The 20,786-nt window shown below is 43.3% G+C and overlaps 1 protein-coding gene across 9 annotated transcripts in view; it reads left to right on the forward strand.

Moving 5' to 3' along the window:
• TMEM233 (transmembrane protein 233) overlaps window positions 1–20,786 on the forward strand; it is a 44,339-nt gene that overhangs the window by 19,664 nt on the left and 3,889 nt on the right. The window contains exons 2-4 of one of the 9 annotated variants that reach the window (XR_004681426.1): window positions 8,134–8,270; window positions 19,207–19,696; window positions 19,988–20,057. Coding sequence is in view for 7 of the 9 variants with exons in the window: in XM_035017113.1 (XP_034873004.1) it covers window positions 8,134–8,270; window positions 19,988–20,098 (248 nt within the window). In the remaining 2 variants the exon portion in view is untranslated. Of the gene's footprint in view, window positions 1–8,133; window positions 8,271–8,681; window positions 8,767–12,623; window positions 14,642–16,612; window positions 18,667–19,206; window positions 19,773–19,987; window positions 20,099–20,786 lie in introns of those variants that run through there. The other 8 variants (XR_004681427.1, XM_035017113.1, XM_035017114.1 and 5 more) reach the window with 8 other exon arrangements.

The raw sequence follows: 20,786 nt of genomic DNA on the forward strand, positions 1-20,786 counted from the left end.
CTTCCCTGTCTCTGAGTCTCGGTTTTCTCAGCAGATACAATTTTTTACCCCCATAAGGGTCATGGTGAAGATTCAGTTATATGATGGTATAAAAGGTTAGTCCAGGACCTGGCACAGAGTAGGTACCTTGTGAATATTAACTATTAATTGCCATAATCCATTATTATTGTAACTAACACAAACCCTGGTTTACCTCCAGCCTCTTCTCATCTTTCTCTCTCTCTCCTCTCCCTCCACTCTTAGATTTCCTCCTGGGTTTTCTTAAGTACCTTCAGTAAGAAAATTATTTCCTACCCCTAGACTTTTGCACGTGCTGTCTTCCCTGCCAGCCTTCCTCTTCCCCCTCAACTCTTTGCAGGCCTGGCCCCTTCTCAAGTCTTCACGTGTCAGTCTACCTACCACCTCCTCAGCGAGAGGTCCCTCCCTGCACCCTATTTTTCTTGCCCTAATAATATTCTGCCATCATCTTGTTTATTAACATGTTTATTTATTTTCGGTCTTCACCAGAATGTAAGCTCCATGAGGGTGGGGAGCACTGTCTGGCATATAGTTGGTGCTCAACAAATGATTTTTGGATGGATGGGTGGATGGATGAATGGATGGATGGATGGATGGATGGATGGATGGCTATCCATCTAGGACAGTGGTTCGTGACTCTTCTTGAAATAACCTGGGAAGCTTACAAAAAAGCACCAGAGAATCTTGATTCGATTGGTCATGGAGGGGGCTTGGGCATAGGAATTTGTAAAGTCCCTCCAGGTAATTCTAAGGTCAGTTGGGGTTGAGAACCACCAACACAGGGGAATAAAAAAAAAAAAGTACAACTTGGAAGACTTGCATCTCAAGCCTACACCTGGTGGCCACTCCATAGGTCATGCTGTCTCATCCAGTATCATGTAGGATGTGGCAAGAGTTCTGCTCTAAGACCAGAGGGAAAGGACAAAGTACTTTCCATATTTTCCTGGCTCTGGACAGTGGTATAGCTTTACCATTTGGTGTGAAGTGTCACAAATTTCTAGAACATTGAATCCCCTGGTGTTCAACTCCACTTAGCAAAATTTATGGAGCTACATGGAGTCTCTCCTTCTTGGAAATGTGGATGCCAGGAGTTGCCTGAACCTTCTGATAGGCAGCCAGGTGTCCTGGCCGCAGAGCCTCATGACATAGTCTTGCTGCTCTCTGCTGCACTTGTGTTTTTGGTTGGGTTTTTGTTTTGTTTTGTTTTTTGAGGTTTGGCCTAGAAACAGTCACCCTCATTTCTGGTTCCTGACCAACTTTCCTTCTGTGGGTATTTGAGTATCATGTGTCCATCCAGGGAAGGGATATATAAATAAACTTGAAATAACTTGATGCAGAGACCATGACATCATTAGTATTCACTTCAGGAGAAAGGAGCTTGCCCACATTTCTGTCAAAGTGTGACCTTTGCTGGCTCATGGCAGCTGACCGAGACCTGGATGCTCTCCTTAGGTTTTGTAATGACTCTTACATTTTGCCAGCATAAGCCCAAGCTTGGAAAAAAGAGAAAAGGCACTGCTGGGGACTCTTGAGTGTCTTACAAAATGTGTGATGAGGCCTTGTTTGTTCTACATCCTGAGAAAGGTTCATTTGCCTCAGAGAGGAAAAGAAAAACTGGAAGGAAACCAAAGGTCCCTCTCTTTAACATACTTTGCATGGTGAACAGAGAAACTTGCTACCCAGCACCTTAAAATAAGCGTAGGTGGGTTGGGAAATTATGAGGTCTACAGCTCAGAAAGGAACTCCAGGCAACATCCAAGCACCACGTATAGGAGTTAGAAGACAATAAATACAGACATGGGGGAAGGATGTAACATGAAAGAATTTCTGTGTGTGGACACTCCAATCTAGATGAGACAAAATTTCATAGAACTATACACACACCCCCAAAAAAAGAGGATATGTAAAAACTGGTGAAATCTGAATAAGGTCTATGCCTGAGTTAACAGTGCCATACCAATGTCAGTTTCCTAGTCTTGACAAAGTACTGTGGTGACATAAGGTATCATTAGGGGAAGCTTGGTGAAGTGTTCATGAGAACTCCTGGTATTATCTATAGTTTGCAACTTCTCGTGAGCCTCAATCTATATCAAAATAGAAGTTATAATTTGGAAAGAAAATGAACTGGGAGAAACCAGGAGAAAATTTTGCAATATACATAACAGATTATGGTATATTATCTGCTGTGCTATTCAGAAGAGTTGCCACTAGCCATATGTGACTATAGAGTATTTGAAATATGGGTCGTACCACAGGTTTTAATGATATTATTTTGGACATGTTGGGTTAAATCAAATATATATTATTAATTTCCCCTATTTATTTTTACTTTTTAAGTGTGGTTACTGGAAAATTTAAAATTACATATGTGGCTCCTGTTATATTTTTGTTGCACAGTGGTGATCTGTAATATATAAAAAGTTCTCACAAATCAATAAGAAAAAGACAAACTGATAGAAAACTAGACAAAGGATATAAGTACAAAATTCATCAAGAAGAAACACAATTGACCAATAAACATTCATCCATGTAACAAGTATTTATTGATCTCCTATGTTTCAGGCACTGTGTTGGTCACCAGAAAGAGTTTTAAATTCATTGTTCTTAGAAAGTTTCTCTAAGGTGGACATTTGAGCAGAGGTCTGAAGGACGTAAAGATAGCTCAGTCTCACCACTGAATCAAAGAAATGTCATTCTGAGATTCCTTGTAACCTGTCAGAATGGCAAAAAAAAAAAAAAAGATTGATAATACACAGTTTTGGCAAGGATGTGGGGGAAAGGGCACTTAAGTACTGTTAGTGGAAGTATAAATCTGTCTAGATTTTTGGCAGGGCAATTTGACTCTGTCTCTCCAATGTAACTACATCTACCTTTTGATTTAGCAGTTCTATTCCTATGAATCTGTCCTAAGGAGAGGCTCAAACATGTGCAAAAATATATGAATAATAATGTCTACTGAAGCATATTATGTAACTGCAACAAACTTTAAATGACTTAAATGTCTACTGGTGAGGTACAGCCGCAGTCATAGTAAGTGACTACTACAGAGCCATTAAAAAGAAGGGGACAACTATGCTCACAACTTTTCTGCAAGTTTGAAGCTATTTGAAAACAAAAAGTTACCTACCTAAAAAACAATAACAACAAGCACCATGACAATTTAAGATTTTCCCCCAAGGAGGCAAGAATTAGGAACTCTATCAGTATAACTTGTTATTTTAAATCATGCCTGGAGGGAAAAAAAAAAGAAAGAGATAGACCTAGAAGCACTAGCTTGAAAAGGCACACCCGCTATAATAGTGGAAAAACGCAAGTTGCAGAACAGATATAGTATAATATTATTCATAACTTTGGAATAAACAGAAAACAAACAAAAAACTCTGTGTGTGTGTGTGTGTGCACATACACTTTTAAATACAATATAAAAATTATTTTCACCTATTTATTTTTATTTTTTAATGGGGCAACTAGAAAATTTAAAATCACATACATGCCTCCCATTATATTTCTACTGTACAATGCTGATCTACAATATATAAAAAGTTCTCACAAATCAATAAGAAAAAGACAAACTAACAGAAAACTGAACAAAGGAAATAAGTATATCAAGAAGAACTACATTTAACCAATAAACATTCGTATACATGCATACACATTTTACCAAACTAGCTATGTGACTCTGGGCAAATCATTTTAACTTCTCTGTACCTCAATTTTCCCATGAGTAATATGGAAACTCTACCTCACAGACTTGTTATGAGGACTACTGAGATAATCCTTAACACAGTGCCTGGCACACATAAATACTCAATAAACGTTACCTGCTATTAGTTATGTCAAAGAAAGACTCAGAGACCAAAACATTTAGAAAAGAAAAAATTTCACTTGGAAAGAAATGCAAAGAAGTCCAACTTCAAAAGGACCAGCTAGACGAATAAAAGCACAACACAAGTATTTAAAGGAAACAAATGCAAAATTGCCAAGGTTACCAAGTTATACAGTAGTCTGTTCATGATTTAAAAACTTAACAAAGCGAAACAGTATCTTTCTCAAGAGATTACAATATCCACAAAGGAAGTGACCTACGTTTGGGCACCGACATCGCACAAGGCAGAGATGAAGTTGTCTTTGCCAAGACTGATGGGAAATACTCAAGGTTTTAATATTGGAGGGATGTGGGCTCAACAGACCGACTCTGTATTCTTGGGTTATCTCAGGGTGCAAACTGCTGTTTCTTTATCTTGACTGAGACACATGATGTGCTTAGCCATAATGGAAGCAAGAAAGTGTCAGTTTTCCTTTCATATTATTCCTGGGGTGGGGGGGATCTAGAAGCAAAGGTACTAAACTGCGAACAATGGTTATCTCTTGGAAATAAGATGAGAAGAGCTTACTATTTACTGGATGCTTCGGTAGCATTCGAATGCTTTATGTGATCACAAATTACATCTGTAATATGTAAAAGAACTAATAAGATCATATAAATGTTAAATATCTAAGCCATCCCGTTTCTTTCTAGTTCTCGCACAGCAGATGGGATAGTTTGCTTTCTAAGCTCTTCAGAAAAAGATTTATAAGCCATGCATTTTCTCTACAACCCATTTCCACCACTTCAGTCTGTAGCATCTGCCAGGAGATCCTTAGCACGCAATTCCAATTGGGAAGGGAAAAGAATGACAGCCAATGAATGGGGGAGGGGAGCATTAATTCCTTCTCGCTTCTTTGTTAGATCTCCACCCCAAACCCTGAGATTCCTCAACCAGTGAAGTCCTCCAGAGCGAAATCTGGAAGTTCTAACGTCCCCACCCTCATCTCTCCACATCCTTACATTTCCCCAGCAGATTTGCCCCCGGGCAGCCCCTTCTTTAAGGCCCAGAGGAGGAAATGGATTCATAAGAGAACTCATGGGGGGAGGAGAGTCCACAGTGGATACTGAAAGAGGCTTTCATCTGCTTTTCAAGCCAACCATGGCCTCATTCCTAGACGACTCAGCATGTCCTTTAGGAGCCCCAGCGAGAGGGTGGTTTGCAGAGAGAAGGGTCACATACAAGATGCCAGACCGGCAGCAAGTAATGAAGGGTGAGCAAGACTTACTGATGGCTTGCACCCAAATCCCCCTCGGCCAGGTCACCAGTATGGCCCTGCTAACCTGTAGTAAACAAGTAGCTCAAGAAGCCCCCATCTCACCTGTTCTCATGGCACAGATAGAGATGTACCCCTCGGTATGGCACAGACTTGCTATTCTTCCCACTTGAGAACATGAAACTGGTTTTTTCATCCAAACAGCCAGGAGTTGACAATATTTGGGGGTGGGAGGGGTCTCGTTATTTTTCCTCTGGTTACAGCAACACGAGTGCGTTGCCATGACGAAGCGCATCTCGGAACTGCCTTTTCCAAAGCAGCACAATAGGATAATGATCACTTTAGGAGCATCCAAGTCTACATAACTTTAAACTGGATTGTGAAAAATATAAAAATTAAAAAAGAAATAAGCTGGATTGTGAGCTCAGAATTTGGGGGTCTACGTAGTGACTTTGATCATGAAGACTCTAAAACAAAGTTTCTCAAACTTATGTCCTCAATGATGCTGCTCCAGCAAGGGGCAGAGCCTGATCATCTATGATTCTGATAAGTAGCCCAGATGAGTCTCCTGCACCCCAAAGACCTCAGTGTTGGAGGAAGAACAGACAGATGGTGGCAATTCACAATAAAAGCTAACATTTATGGCGCACATGCTATGTGCTGGGGCAATGCTAACCACTTTGCATGCATTAACTCGTTGGCTCCTCCACTGGAAGGAGGTACTATTACTATTGCCCCCAGTTTACAGATGAGGACACCAAGGCTCAGAAAGCTTGATAACTTGCTCTCATTCTCATAGCGGCTAACACATGGAATTTGAACTCAGCTCTCTGAGCTTAGAGCCCATGCTCTGTTACACACTTCCTCGGAATAAATCTTAAGGTGGTGGGCACCTTGACTGTGCAGGGCATTAAAAATAGCTGTCTAGACCTAAGGTTTTCAATCCTAAGAAGCTTAGAAAAAAAAATGCCATGGCAACAACCCAAGTGTCCCTCGACGGATGAATGCATAAATGAACTGTGATATTACACATACAGTGGAATACTATTCAGCCTTAAAAAGGAAGGAGATCCTGCCCCACGCCACAACAGTGATGAACCCCGAGGACACTGCTAAATGAAATAAGCCAGACACAAAAGGACAAGTATTGTAGGATTCCACTTATATGAGGTACTTAGAGTGGTGCAATCCATAAAGACAGAAAACAGAATGGCAGTTGCCAGGTGCTAGGGGATGGAAGAATAGGGAGTTAGGGTTTAATGGGAACAGAGTTTCACTTTGGGACAACAGATGGTGGGGATGGCTGAACAGCAATGTGAGTGCCACTTAATGTCACTGAACTAGTCACTTAAAAATAGTAAAAATCGTAAATTTTATGTATATTTTACCACAATTTTTTTTTTAGAAAACTGGTATCTGGTCCCCACACCAGTTAAATCAGAATCTCTCCAGGACAACTATCTGTATTTAAAACAAACAAACACTAGCCAGGTGTTTCTAATAAATACTCAGGGTTGAGCAAGCACTCCAGAATTCAGGACTCAGAATTCTGGAACTCTTCCTGCTCTAAGTTCTGGACGTCACTGCAGGTCCCTGCCTTCCCATTCGCACCAGATGCCTGCACACAAGCCCCCTTCACTGTCGAGGCCCCCAGCTTGTTGCGAAGGTGGCCAGAATCCAAGAATTAATGGAAGGTTCTGGAAGTGGAAAGCTCAGTGATATACTGGGTATTTCCCTGGCTTGTAATTGTCTGCATATGCCTAATCCCCCTTAATAGTCCAGGAAGAAGAGCAATTATTACCAACATGCTGTGATTTCAGCATCAAGAATAGAGGTTCCCAATGAAACCTAAAATTCACCCGCACTCATCAACCTCTGTCCGTAACTCATAAATACGTATTTCCAGTCTTCTTTCAGCAGCAGCAGAACTTTGGGGGGAGCCTCAGCAATGGGAGTTATGATAAAGAGGGCTTATTATAAGATTGTTCAGCTGTCCTGGCCATCCGCTCAGCAGCAAACATTCTCTGAGCACCTCCACTTTGCCCCCAAACGAACTCACATCCTGTAGGGAAATGGATATATTCATTCACCCACTTAGCAAATACCTATTTCTTGAGTTCCTCCAATATACCAGACACTGCTCAAAGTACAAGCAACAGAGGCGATATTTAAAATATTCAACAAGTATTCAAATATTCAAAAAAATTTCAATCAGGAAGGATATTCTGCTGGGCCAAGTGGTAACCCTTAAGTAGCTGGATCATGGGGAAGTCTGCAGGGATTCAGAGGTGGGGTGGCCAGGATGGCTGGGATATTGGGGAGGGGTCGCTGCTCTTTACCAGCCAGTACAGAAGTAGATCGGTGTTTTCCCGGCTGGGAAAGCCATATAGAGTAAGTACCCGTTGAATGACAGCTTGGCTCGGGGATAGAGGGTAAACAGTTCAGCCAAGGTCCCTGACCTTGTGCACTGAACATCTAGTGCAGGAGAGGTGAACTTTTTCTGTAATGGACCGGGCCTTGAGGGCCATATGGCCTCTGATCTCGCTACATAACTCTGTTGTCGCATAAAGGCAGCCACAGACAATTCTAAACAGATGAGTGTGGCTGTGTTCCAAACCAAGTTCATTTATAAAAACAGCAGGCTGGATTTGGCCCATGGACCAGGGTTTGCAAAGCCCATTCTGCTGGATGACGCGTGCATACCTGTTCATTATACAAATATTTATCAAGCGTCTTCTGCATGACAAATATGGCACTGGGCACTGGAAACCTTACTGAACAAAAGGTAAATGGTCCCACGTAGCACTTATACTCTAATGGGAGAGGCCAAAGCAATCCTTTTAATGTGCTAGGGTAAATACTAAGACGAAGGTAATCGGGAAATCCAGAAGGGGAAGGAAGTTAGCCCAGGAGTCCAGGGAAGGCTTCCTGGAGGCGGTGATAACAATGTTGCCTGCTCAGATCAGCCTGAGGAGTGCATGTCTTTCCCTGTGGGTTGTCTGTCATCACCAGCTCTTCCTTTGTGTCCCCCAGTCTCTGAACAGCTACAACGATGGAGACATCGAAGGATCCAAGCGGCTCGGGAGGAATGCCAAGTGGGTGGCCATCGCATCCATCATTATTGGCCTTCTCATCATCGGTATTTCTTGTGCAGTTCACTTCACAAGGAAGTAAGTAGGCTTTTTGAATCCCTCCCGATGTAGAATGCCTTCTCCTGAATGCCCATCGCAATCTGCGAGGACAGGTTAGGTTATGATCCAGGAGCAAACAATCCCAAACCAAAGAGTTCTCATTTTTACTTCCCTGGGGGTACCCAAGCCATGGTGCTTTGTGGAGGGTCTCTCTTCTACCCAGTCACTTAGGGCCCAGGCTATCCAAAGCCCCGCTGCCCTCCAGCTGCTCTAGCTAGAACAGGGATCAACAAACTTTTTCTACAAAGGGCCAAACAGTAAATATCGTCAGCCTCCATCACCATCTCATGTGACCCCTTAACTCTGCCATTTTAGCACAAAAGTGACCATATACAATATGCAAATGAATGAATATGGCTGTGTTCAATAGAACTTTATTTACAAAAACAGGTATCTGGCCCAGGGGACATAGTTTTCCAATCTCTGAGAGAGTAGAGAGGACCGGAGAATCCCACATGGATTTGCACTGCCTCAGTCGTGGAGGATTTGCACTGCCTCAGTCGTGGAGTAACAAATGTCCCTTAGGCTCACAGTTTACTAGCTAAAACCAGTTACACAGTTTCACCTTTTTGTAAGACAGAGGGAAACGTGGGGGAATCAATGGGATATTAGGGTTATTGCTTGCTTGGCCTTACCATCTGATCTGCTAAATGATTTCATGATTTTGACTCAACTGGCCTACCTGTTCTTAGCCTAAGGGCAGAAGGGCGACAATATATTTTTCGCATTGCCAACGTGCTCTCATCCCATTAAGAGATGGCTGCCTTTGCTATTTCTCTCCGGATTTGGACAAATTTATCCTGATTTCTCGAGCCAGCTGAGATGGGCTGAATCTGCTAGAATCACTGACACTTCCCATCAGAGGGCTGACAGAGGGCAAGGTCTTGGGATGGATGACCAAGGCCCGGAAACGACAAGCCCAGATCCATCGCAGTGTATGTCACTCTTGGCAAGGCCGATAAGGATTCTGATACATCCTCTAGCTCTTCTGCCAGAGCAGCTCAGTGAGCCATACACCATTTCCCTCAAGCTGAGAAGGTCAGCCCCTTTGGCTTGGTCTCAGGAAAGGCTCACCTGGTGGGCGAGAGAGGGAGGGGACATCCTGAGCCTGCCAGATCGGCCAAGCCAACCTGGGCAGCCAAGAGGGTAGTACAATGTCACAGGAGGTCAACTTCCTATCAGACAAGCCAGACCCAGGAGCAATCGGGGCAGCTGGATGGAGGGGCAGTTGCAAAGACAGAAAGTGCCGCAAAGGAAAAAATAGATGGCTTTGACCACAGAGAGGAGAAAAGGACACTAGAACATCAAAGGAAGCTCAAGGTGTCTTGCCTACAAGATGGAAAATGGACGATGTTGGCCTATGAAGAAGATGGTCAGAAAACAGATATCCCAACTTTATTCTTTAAGGAAGGCATTGTGTGCTTGCATGTGAGCATGGGGCTGTGGAGTGTGGGGTTAAAGGTATTATAGGTATTATAATGCAGGTTTGGCACCAGATTTCCTGGGCACAGCCTCCCCTCTGCCATTTACTGACTGTGAGACCCTCAGCCAAGTGCTAAACCTCAGTTTCTTCATCTGTAAAATGGGTATTATAGCAGTACCCATGGAATAAAGCTATTGTGAAGGTTAATTAGACAACCTGCATGCATATAGCACGGTGTCTGTTCCTTTGTTGGTACACAAAAAATGCAAACCATTTACTAACCCTATTATTACTACTGTTATCAGTTATCAACCCGGCTGGGAGAGAACCTCAGAATTTAAGATACTACCAAATAGAGTTCAAGGCTTTGTGCTCATGAGCTAAGTTCAAAGGACGGTGTTCCAGGGGAACGAGGCCAAGTGTTGGCCTGACTCCTGGGAACTTGTGAAAATACATACTGCCCAGATCAGTGTTGAACTGGGTTATAATAATAGCAGCTGACACTGACATAGAACTTGGCATAGGCCAGCGACTGTCTAAGCTCTTAGTTTTGTTTTTTGTTTTTTGGTTTTTTTTTTAAAGATTTTATTTATTTATTTGAGAGAGAGAAAGAGCACAAGAGGGGTCAGCGGGAGAGGGAGAAGCAGACTCCCTGCTGACTGTCTAAGCTCTTACGTGAATTAATCCCCATTGAATCCCCACAGCAACCCCATGAGGTAGGTATTATTATGCTCATTTTGCAGATAAGGAAACAAATAACTTGCCTGATGTCTCACAGGTAGTTAGCAAAAATGGCAGGGTTTAACCTGGGATAATCTGGCTCTGAGAGCTGGTAAACTGTGTTCTTCACAATGCCACACTGCCTCTAAACCAATAACTAGTACACTCCATAACAAAAACCAGTGGATAGCACTCGCCTTGTGGCTACCTCCAGAACTGATTTATATGGGGGTGGTATGGGGAGGTTTCAACCTGCAAAAAAAAATATGTGTGATGAGACAGCACCAAGGGTAACAAAATCAAAACACTGCAGGAGGTACGCAAGGAACGTGCATGAATGGGGCAGGCTGGTTATGGTACTATAGGGAGTGGTGGGGACTGGTGATGTTCCAGAGCACAGTCCAGCTGATTGTGACCACTTAGAATGCAGACCCCATGGAGCCCATTTTTCAAAAGACATTGGAAAGCTAGGTTTTCATCTCAGATCTCCTGGCTTGTAGATGTTGGCAACCAATTCACAGTATTTAAGCACATGGTGAGGGCCAAAAATGGAAAAAACATACAAAAACCACATCTCCAGACTGGACATTCTCTACTTTGCAGTCTCTGGCAGGCAATTTGGCTTTCAGAGATCAGTTTGCCCATTAGACACCATCTAAGAAGTTTTACAAGGGACCCAGAAGTCTTCATATGTGGGGACTTTCTCCATTCTTATTATCAATGTTTCTATCTGGAGACAAAGCATCGATGTGGATATGCTTGAGACTGATGTTTTGTTAGCAGTCATAAATGATCCGACATGAAGTCATCCCCTCCATCCCTTCTTCCTAAGAAGCACTGTTTCATGGTGGCTAGAGCCTAAACTTCAGCTCCGGCTTCACCAGAATTCAAATCCTAATTCCACCACGCAGACCACCCTGGCAAGTTACTAAACTCTCTCAGCCAGTTTCCCTATCTGTAAAGTGAGGCTAGAATCACTTCCCCACCTGTACGGTCGGGTTCCTTTTAGATACCTTTCCCTCCATGTTATCAAAGAAAACAAAAAATATTTTCCAGAGTTAGAATCCCATGGAGAAACTTAAATTTAAAGGCTTTGTTGTGTGTGTGTGTGTGTGTGTGTGTGTGTGTGTGTAAGAGAGAGCAAGAAACTAGCCCTTAGAGAATGAAATCAATTCTATCTTCCGTTAAGACCAATAACAGGCCAATTTCTCAGTAATCCTTTGAAATAAAATTTCTCAGCCCTGGGAGGAATTGAGCAGCAATGTAGAATTACTAAGGCAGAGGTTCCCTAACTTTGAGCTGCAGGCGAGTTGCCTGGGGAGGTTTAAAAGAAGGTGACATCGGGGCCTCATCTCAAAGGATTCTAAGTCATTAAATCAGAAGTGAGGCCCAAGAATCTGCATTTTTCAGCTCCCCGTTCCCACCCTAGGGTTTGGATGCAGGTGGTCCGCACAACACTTTTTACCCAACATCCTCCCTCCCGAACCCAAAAGAAAGAATGCACTAACAGAAGCTAGCCTTTAACAGAGTGGCCAGTCTTCATTTCCATCAGCAAACTCATCACCCGAAATGTGTTATGTCTCACTTGTTGCCAAGGAGGGGAGTCAAGTTACCACCAAAGAGCCGGGCCTACCCACCCACAGGGAGGCTCTTTTGCAACAAACCTCAAGGCAGTCAGGGTTTCTACTGAGAGGGCCTGGGGAAGCCTAACGTTAGAGAACCCCATTCTGAACAGGAGACAAAAAGCCTTGAATAGGTGACTTTTCTGAATTTCACTCAAAAAACTGTTTGAAGTAAATGACTGCCTTTTTAAAACTATGAGGTCCTGCCTTTAAAAAAAAAAAATGTATTCTTTATCCTTATCAGCAACACTGTAACTAATCCCGAAGTCCCTGCCTTTTAAAAAAATTACTCTGTGGGGCGCCTGGGTGGCTCAGTCGTTAAGCGTCTGCCTTCGGCTCAGGTCATGATCCCAGCGTCTTGGGTTCGAGCCCCACATCGGGCTCCCTGCTCCACAGGAAGCCTGCTTCACCCTCTCCCACTCCCCCTGCTTGTGTTCCCTCTCTCGCTGTGTCTCTCTCTGTCAAATAAATAAATAAAATCTTTAAAAAAAAAGAAAAAAGAAAAAAAGAAAAAATTACTCTGTATCCTTATCGAGAGCACTGTAACCCATCTCTCTTCTCCCCCAGATGATGGAAATTCCAGGTGGACAGATTGGAGTCATCAGAGTCTTTATCCAAACTCAGAAAAAGGTCTCATTCATCCTAATTTCACAGGATATCTCTGCAAGCCATGTGGCAGTTGGAGCAAAGAGTTTTGTGACATCAAATCCACAAAGACTGGGAATCACTGACCTTAAAACATTCAACAACTTGGAATAGAAGGCGGTGCTCTCAGAAGAGAAGTATTCTGGTGCCAACGGAATCAGAGACTTGCAGGCTCTCCAAGCCAGAAAATTCCCTGCTCTCCAGCTGCTAGGGAAAGTGGAGAAATGAATCGCACAGAGCCCAAACATTTAAATATTGCTGCCGTCTCTTTATTGATCGAATCATTCACGTCCCCAGCCTAAATCAACCTGTCTGCAGGCTTTTACTTTCTGCTGGTGCCTTGAGGATTCAAGCAAAGTGAGGTTATTCTCAAAGTTTCGGAGCCACCTATGACAGATTCAGCTGGGATGTTTGTGAAAATGCAGATTCCTGGCCTCCAATCAAGACCCTGAGTGGCCCTGAAATATGCATTATCACAAGCAACTCCTCGCCCCACAAAATAGTTCTAGGTATTCTGAAGTTGGAGAACCACTGTTCTAGGGCTTTGCATTTAACAGAGAACCTTCTTGCCTGTGTGAATATATGCCACAAAACAGGACTTTTTTATATCCCTAAGATGCCTGGTAGAAGCTTCAGCTACTGCTGCTTCCTCCCTACTCCTAGAAACTTTACACAACTCCCAGGTTTGTTCCTCACTCTCTCCTCATGATCAAGTTCACGGTCACATATCTGATGCCTTGTAGAATTCAGTGGGACTTTCTTAGCAGCAAAAATAGTTGACCATGACAAAGCTTGGATGTAAGGCAGATGAGTACTGTCTACCACAAATATGACACGTGACATTCAGGGCACTTTCATCTTACTCCGGGGTGAGGTTCTAATGTCAGGGCATCGTGTGAACTTTGAGGATAATCAAAATTCATCTTGGAAGCATCCATAGGGGGATGCCCTATTAGAGATTCACAGCCTATAACTGGTCAGCCCAACAGAGCCAATGTTCCCACCAGTGTTGGAAGAGATGACATTCCTTGGGTTGAGCACCGGCTGAAATAGTTGGCTGTTTAGGGATCATGGCATATGTTCAACACCGGAACCAAGCTCCAAGCTCACACGGAAAGAATAGGAGTCATATACCCATCCATGCTCATGAGGTCAGAATATCCAGCTCCATTTAAACAACTACTTTTTTTTTTTCTTTTTGAGAAACATGAATGGTTCATTCACCGTAAGTTAAATGCACGTACAATGCAACTCCACTGAACTTACATCTCTGGCTGTAGGTATCTAAATAGCCAGGCACACCCCTACCATGTATTAAAAATGCTTGTTTGTCATTCTTAGCAATAAAAGCCTTCATACTCCAAAGTTTGCATTAAGGAAGAACGTAACCTCCTAACTGGATTAAGGATCCCATGACAGCCTCCCATTAGCAGACACAAAGTTAGCAGATATTATTAACCCATTATGCACTGGTAAAGCCAGTCTGTCTTACAAACAAACTGGCATGAATCCTTTGCTGGCCTCAAAATATCCTTCAATTGCATTAGGATTGGAAGTAAGCATATGTATCAAGGTGGGCAAGAAGCAAGAAGGTGGCGTTTTTGCAAAAACGTAAAAGCAAATCCATCTTCTTTCCTACATGATTGGTTGGACTAAAACTTTCTGGGGATTGTTCTGCATAGATGTGTCTTCAGAGAATTCTTGTGATTCCATAATGAAAAATGGGGAACATCACCTACTTCCAGAAGTCACATCTGAGTCATCATCAACAATGGAAAGATTCTGGCTTTGAAAAGGATATAAACTGGTGGACTTTGACAGGGAAATCAAAAAAAACATGAAAAAGATGTTACTTACCAGTAACCAGAGCAACACAAATTAAAACAATGATAGACTTTTTTTTGTCTGCCAGATTGAAACAATTAAAAAGATGGATAATATCGGGCGCCTGGGTGGCTCGGGTGGTTAAGCGTCTGCCTTCAGCTCAGGTCATGATCCCAGGGTCCTGGGATCGGGCTCCCTGCTCAGCGGGAAGCCTGCTTCTCCCTCTCCCTCTGCCTCTCCCCCTGCTCATGCGCTCTCTCTCTCTCTGTATCTCCCTGTCTCAAATGAATAAATAAAAAATCTTAAAAAAAAAAAAAGATGGATAATATCAAGGTTGGTGAGAGTGTGAAGAATTAGATACAACACTGTTGGTGGAAGAGTAAATTGGGACAGTCTTTGGGAAGTCAAGTTGGATACACCTATTAAACTTTAAAATCCACTCTCCACCCACACAGCAATTCTACTTCTGGGTATCCTCCCTAGATACAGGTGCACAAAAAGGATGTAGAACAGTGGCTCTCTTCCCTAGCTACACATTAGAATCACCTGGGGAGCTTTAAAAAAAAAACAAAAACAAAGAAACAACAATGTCCAGGGCCCACCCTTGATCAGTTAAATTAGAATCTCCAGTGATAGGGCCAGGCATTGGTAGGTTTTAGGGCTCTCCAGAGGATTCTAATTAGCAAGGGTGGAGAACCAAGGATATGCAGTGATGTTCACTGCAGCTCTGTTTTAAATAGAGGTAACCATGAAACGACCTAAATGACCATCGGAGGGAAAATGATTAAATACACAGTGGTTTACTCATAGGATGGAGTACCACACTGCACCTTAAATATGGATAATCTCCCATACTACAGCTTTATAAGGCCCAACATGATCTGGTTGCTGCCTCTCTGTCTTAATCTTCCAGCACACAGCCCCTCACTCCTCTACTTCAGCTACACTGAATTCTCGCTCTTCTTTGAGCAACACAAGTATGCTCCTGCCACAGGGCCTTTGCACTTGCCCATCCCTCTACCTAGAATTTTCTTCCTTCTAATATCCACATGGCTTGTTCTGCATCTCTCCCTGAGATGCTTGCTCATAGGCTAGCAGAGAGGCTACCCCTGACCAACTTCTCTAAAATAGCACCCACAGCCCCGCCCTCCTTCCCTTGGTCCCCTTATCCCAACTTTACTTTCCTTCCGTACTTACCACTCCCTGAGAAACCAAATATTTAATATATAATTATACATTTTATGTATTAATATACATATAATCATATATACTTTTATGGTCTATCTCCTCCTACTGGGATGAAAACCAAACACACTTTCATTTCTGTCATTGCCCATAAGGATAGAGCATAACACATCAGGGTGCTCACTCTGAAGCTAAACTGTTGGGGTTTAAATATAGGTTCTACATCTAAGCAGCTGTGTCCTCTTGGGCACGACTTTTAACCAGTCTGTGCCTTAGTTTTCTCGTCAGTAAAATAGGGATAAAACAGTACCTAGCCCACAGGACTGTGAAGACTAAACTGTGTAAAGCACGGTGCCTGACACATGGTACTCACCATGTAACTGTGGGACACTTGTCATCACCAGCATCTAGAGCACTGCCTGGCATGTAAATATTTATTGAATAAACTAATGAATTAATATATATATATATCTTATAGATATGATAGATACCATATATGGGTATAGCATTATCCCATTTATATAAACACACACAAGATGAATTTCTGAGTGCACACTTACGGATTTAACTGCAGAGAAAAACGCTTAGAGGATGCACACCAAATCCTAACGATGCTGCTAGCCCTTGAGGAGAATGAAGTTCAGAAATGCTCACAAAGCATTTCCTTGCATCTGTATCATTATGGGTTTTTGTGGTTTTTTTGCATGCACCACGTGTAAAAGCAAATATGTTTCCAGATACAACGTTTCTCAAAAGGAAGCCAGTGCTTAGACTCGAAAGTATGCAGATGCACTGGTCCAAGGTCAGTGCTGGACATCTCCTACAGAGAATGGAAGCCCTTGGGCCAAGAAGGCTCGGGCCGGCTCTCTCTCTCTTTCTCACTATCTGTTTGTCCCACACAGTGCCTGAGCGGCCAGCAGTCGGCCGCAAGCATGGAGGATGGAACTCATCCACACACACCCCACAGGAGTTTCTGAGGAATGGACCCTTGACTTCAGACCGTGAGATCTCTTCCTCCAGGACTCTCCAGAGGCAGGTCCCTGGCAAATGAACTTTAAAAAAAAGAAAGAAAGGAAAAGAAAGAAAAGGAAAAAAGTCCAAAATTAAGGAAAACCAAGCAGCGCAACAAGACCAGCCAGTCACTGATTAAAAAAAGAAGAAAGAAAGAAAAGAAAAAGAAAAAGAAAACCTCAAGTCTCACTGTCTGAGTTTAGTGAAAGCCTCTGTGTCCATTCCTCTTCTGCAGAGATGAGCCTCAGGAAATCTCAGTATTTCTAATGGCGGGGGAGGGGGATCCAGATCTGGTGGGGGGCCAAAGGTCCTAGGAAGAGCAATGGAGGCTGGTGTCTGCAAAGTCGAGCATGAACATTTGCAGCATGTTTCAAGTTGTCCGACAGAGTGGGATTTGTGCATTTTTTTTCCTTTTATTTTTACATGTCGGAGTTAGTGGGCCCTCCTCCATCAGCTGCTCCCTGCCACAACCCCCAGAGTTCAATCAGTCCCCAAAGAAACTAAAGAAGGGGCTTTCTGGCCTTTTGTCCTGACCTCAATCTTCCAACAGTCCCCTCCCTTGCTTGCATCCACCGCTGGGCACCTCACTTCACTTAAAGACTCTGAGAATGTACTTAATGGTCAATTCTAGGTACAGGAGCACCTTCCCCATCCCAGTTTTGGGAATAAGCTGGCTGTATCTTATGGAATGTGCTTTTTTTCAAACTCTCTCTCTTTTTTTTAGCAAGTCTCAGGCACCATCTTTTATTTTCCTGGATGCCAACCTGGAAATGCCACCCACTGTATTTCTTTTCTGTCAAATGTAACCCCGTTAGGTGTGATTGTACTGATTTAATTATGCCCTTATTCTGCCTACCAGAACACGCCAACCCAGTGTTTCACAGAATGCACGGCGTATGGCTGGTGGTACTCAAGATAATTTTTAAGTCAGTTATAGACAACATTAAGTGATGCCAATCACAAAGTATTTTTCCCCTTTTCTAGTCTTGTCCAATGCTGATTACAGCAAAGAGAAAGCCTCTGTTTAGTGAGCATGGGTCCTCAACACCTTTCCGTGACTTTAGCTCTTTTCCCTTCTTCATAAAGAAAGAGCAGGCCTCAGGTTCAAAGTCGAGATAGAACTCAATAGCATAGTCCTGTTTTTGTTGTATTTCTTTTATTAATTACCTTCCATTTACAGTTTCCCCATAGGGATGTGACCTATTGTTTCTATTCAAATAAATTTACTTAAGAAAAATAGATGGACTCTAAGAAAATATCAAGGGGTTAACAAAACAGGTGATATGTATATATGGCAAAAATAACTTCAAGAACGCATATGAGAAACACAGTAAAAATGAACTTTCCTAAGCAAGAGAAAAGGCAGCTTATTCTAAGTGAATAAACGAGGCTGAGAAAACACCTGCGTCCCAGTGCCTTTTTTGCCACTAACTCCCTATGCAAGCTGATTTTAGGCAAGTTTCTTAGCCTCTCTGTGCCTCAGATTTCTTCATCTGGAAAATGGACATAAGAACACCTGCCTACATACCTCAGAGCGTTATTAAGAGAATTAATCGCCGTAATAGATAGGAATGCCCCTGGAGGGAGATTCTAAGTGCTACACAAATACAAAGCATTGTTCTTAGATTACTATGAATCTCAGGCTGTTTGTTAAAATCCTGGAAACTAGCAAAACAATAAATGTTGATGGACATCAGATGCCATGGGCCCTTTCACCTGGATGTCTGCCATGAGCCAGCACTTGTCCCAGGAGGAAACGGAATCAGGGCCACGAATTCTCAGCATGCAGGGATCCTAGCATCATTCCAGTGTATTGGGTCCCGGTTTCTGTTTCAGACATTTTGTTTCTTGTTTGTTTGTGTTCAGGTCCCTGATCTTTTACCCAAATCAAATGAGAAGTGTTACTGAGAGGCAGAATAAAAATGGTTTTAAGTAAGCCTGTTTACCATGGTGTGTAAGTTGCGTTTTCTTGACATTCCCAACCTTCTGGAGACTCCCATAACCACAGTGGGCTCCTGGATCCCCAGCCTAAGCCTGTAGGGAGGAACACAGAGAAGCTGGGGGTAGGGCTAAGGAGGTGTCGACTCAGAAATGCCCTCCCAGGAGGCACTGAAAATGTTCCTCTCACTGAAATCACTAAGTGAGATCCCTGGGACCCAGAGGGGGGCCTGATTTTTGCTGGGCCCTCAGGACCCGGCAGAGAGCTTTCATATTGATAAAGTGGGGTGATAGTCTTCTCCAGGGCTTCCTGCAAGGCTGAGATCATCCTTGCTCCACTCCAAAAAAGTTAGAAAAAAGACTGACCAAGTGCATCAGCCAGAGGACACTTTTAGCAGCCAGTGACCAAAAAAAAAAAAAAAAAAAAAAGCTAGAACAAAAAGTAGAGTTTACTGGTTCCTCTAACTGAAATTTTCAGAAATAGCTTCAGGCTTGGCTGGATCTCAGTGCTCAGCATTAAGAACTTCTTCTCCCTATTATTTCTCAGCTTCAGCTTCCTGAGTTCATTTTGGTTTCGTGATGGCTGCAACCAGCTTCCGGCTTCTCCCATCAGCTTAGCGATGCGGCGGAAATGAAGTGTTTTTCCCCTAATAGCTATGGAGGTGGGGGGGGGTCAGGTTTGATTTGAAATAATGCAAAATTGACTCAGAACGAGAACCAGTCCGTCAGTATGGATACCAGCCATTAACGAACAGGTGTGGCCACCCTTCCAACACAAATTGAATCCGTGGCCAGGGTTGTGTGGCACTCTCATTGGCCAAGCCCAGGCCCGGCGCACAATTCAGCCAGTGGAACTGAGGGTGAGGTCAGCTCCGCCCAAACTTTATGGATTGAGGGAGTGGGAAGGATGGTTTCCCAAAGGAAAACCAAAGTGCTTTTACCAGAAGAAGGAGAGACAGAAGCTAAACAGAAGAAACAACCACTGTCTGCATTAGGCTTTCTGCTCCTTACTATGGCTGCCACAAGCAAGGACAAAAGTAATGTAAAAGCGGGGCACCTGGGTGGCTCAGGCATTAAGCATCTGCCTTCGGCTTAGGTCATGACCCCAGGGTCCTGGGATCGAGCCCCATGTCGGGCTCCCTACTCGGTGGGATGCCTGCTTCTCCCTCTCCCGCTCCCCCCTGCTTGTGTTCCCTCTCTAGCTGTGTCTCTGTCAAATAAATAAATAAAATCTTAAAAAAAAAAAAAAGTAATGTAAAAGCGTTTCAAACCATCTCCCCAGTCTGTTGTCACTCTCATCCACTCCCTCATTTGATCGTTATTTACAGAGCACCTGTCCGACCATGGGCTAGGCTCTGCAGATTCCAGTATGATCAAGAGACACCCTGGGAAGAGTCCGCAGTGAGGAGCAGACACATAGTCAACAATGAGGAGAAAACGTGAGGATGCTAAGACAGGCATGAACGGTGTTCTGCAGTCTTTGCAGGAGGTGCCACTGGCTACATCCAAGGTGGGGGGAGATAGCCTCAGGGAGAAAATGTCCCTGTACCAGCATTCTGTGCACTGCTAAGGCGGATACGGCTACAGTCCTTGAAGTTGCCCTATCTTTACCCAAGAGTTATGGGCAGAAGCAGATGCAGACATAAATTCGCTGGCCTCAGCTCCTGGATCAGCAAATTATCTTTGGCCTCTGCTAGGACAGCTGCATTCAGCAAAACAGCATTATGCATGTTTCTTGATATGTAATCCTAGATCCAGGCTTCTAAATATAAGAGACAGTTTTGGGCCACTGATTACAAAAAAAAAAAAAAAAATTCTAAAACAGCATCCACATTCATTGGCTACTACCAATCCATAAAAAACACTCGTGGATGTTGGATATTTGAGCCTAGAGAGTTACCCTCTAAAAACAGGTCCCTGAACCAACACACTTTGAATTCCAGTTTTGACACAGGCAGAAAGAGGCATAAAGACTACCCGGGCATCACCCATCATTCCTGGAGAAGCCACGGAAAGAAAAATTCCCCTCCCAATACAGATGTGTGTATTATTTGTTCCAATGGAGATTTTCTTATCAGGGGTCAGGAGACGGAAGTACAGAATTGGCTTTGTGTATTCTCCCGGGTC

This window comes from Mirounga leonina, unplaced genomic scaffold (assembly GCF_011800145.1).
Source record: "Mirounga leonina isolate KUSES-001 unplaced genomic scaffold, KU_Mleo_1.0 Mir_171, whole genome shotgun sequence".
Taxonomy (NCBI): domain Eukaryota; kingdom Metazoa; phylum Chordata; class Mammalia; order Carnivora; family Phocidae; genus Mirounga; species Mirounga leonina.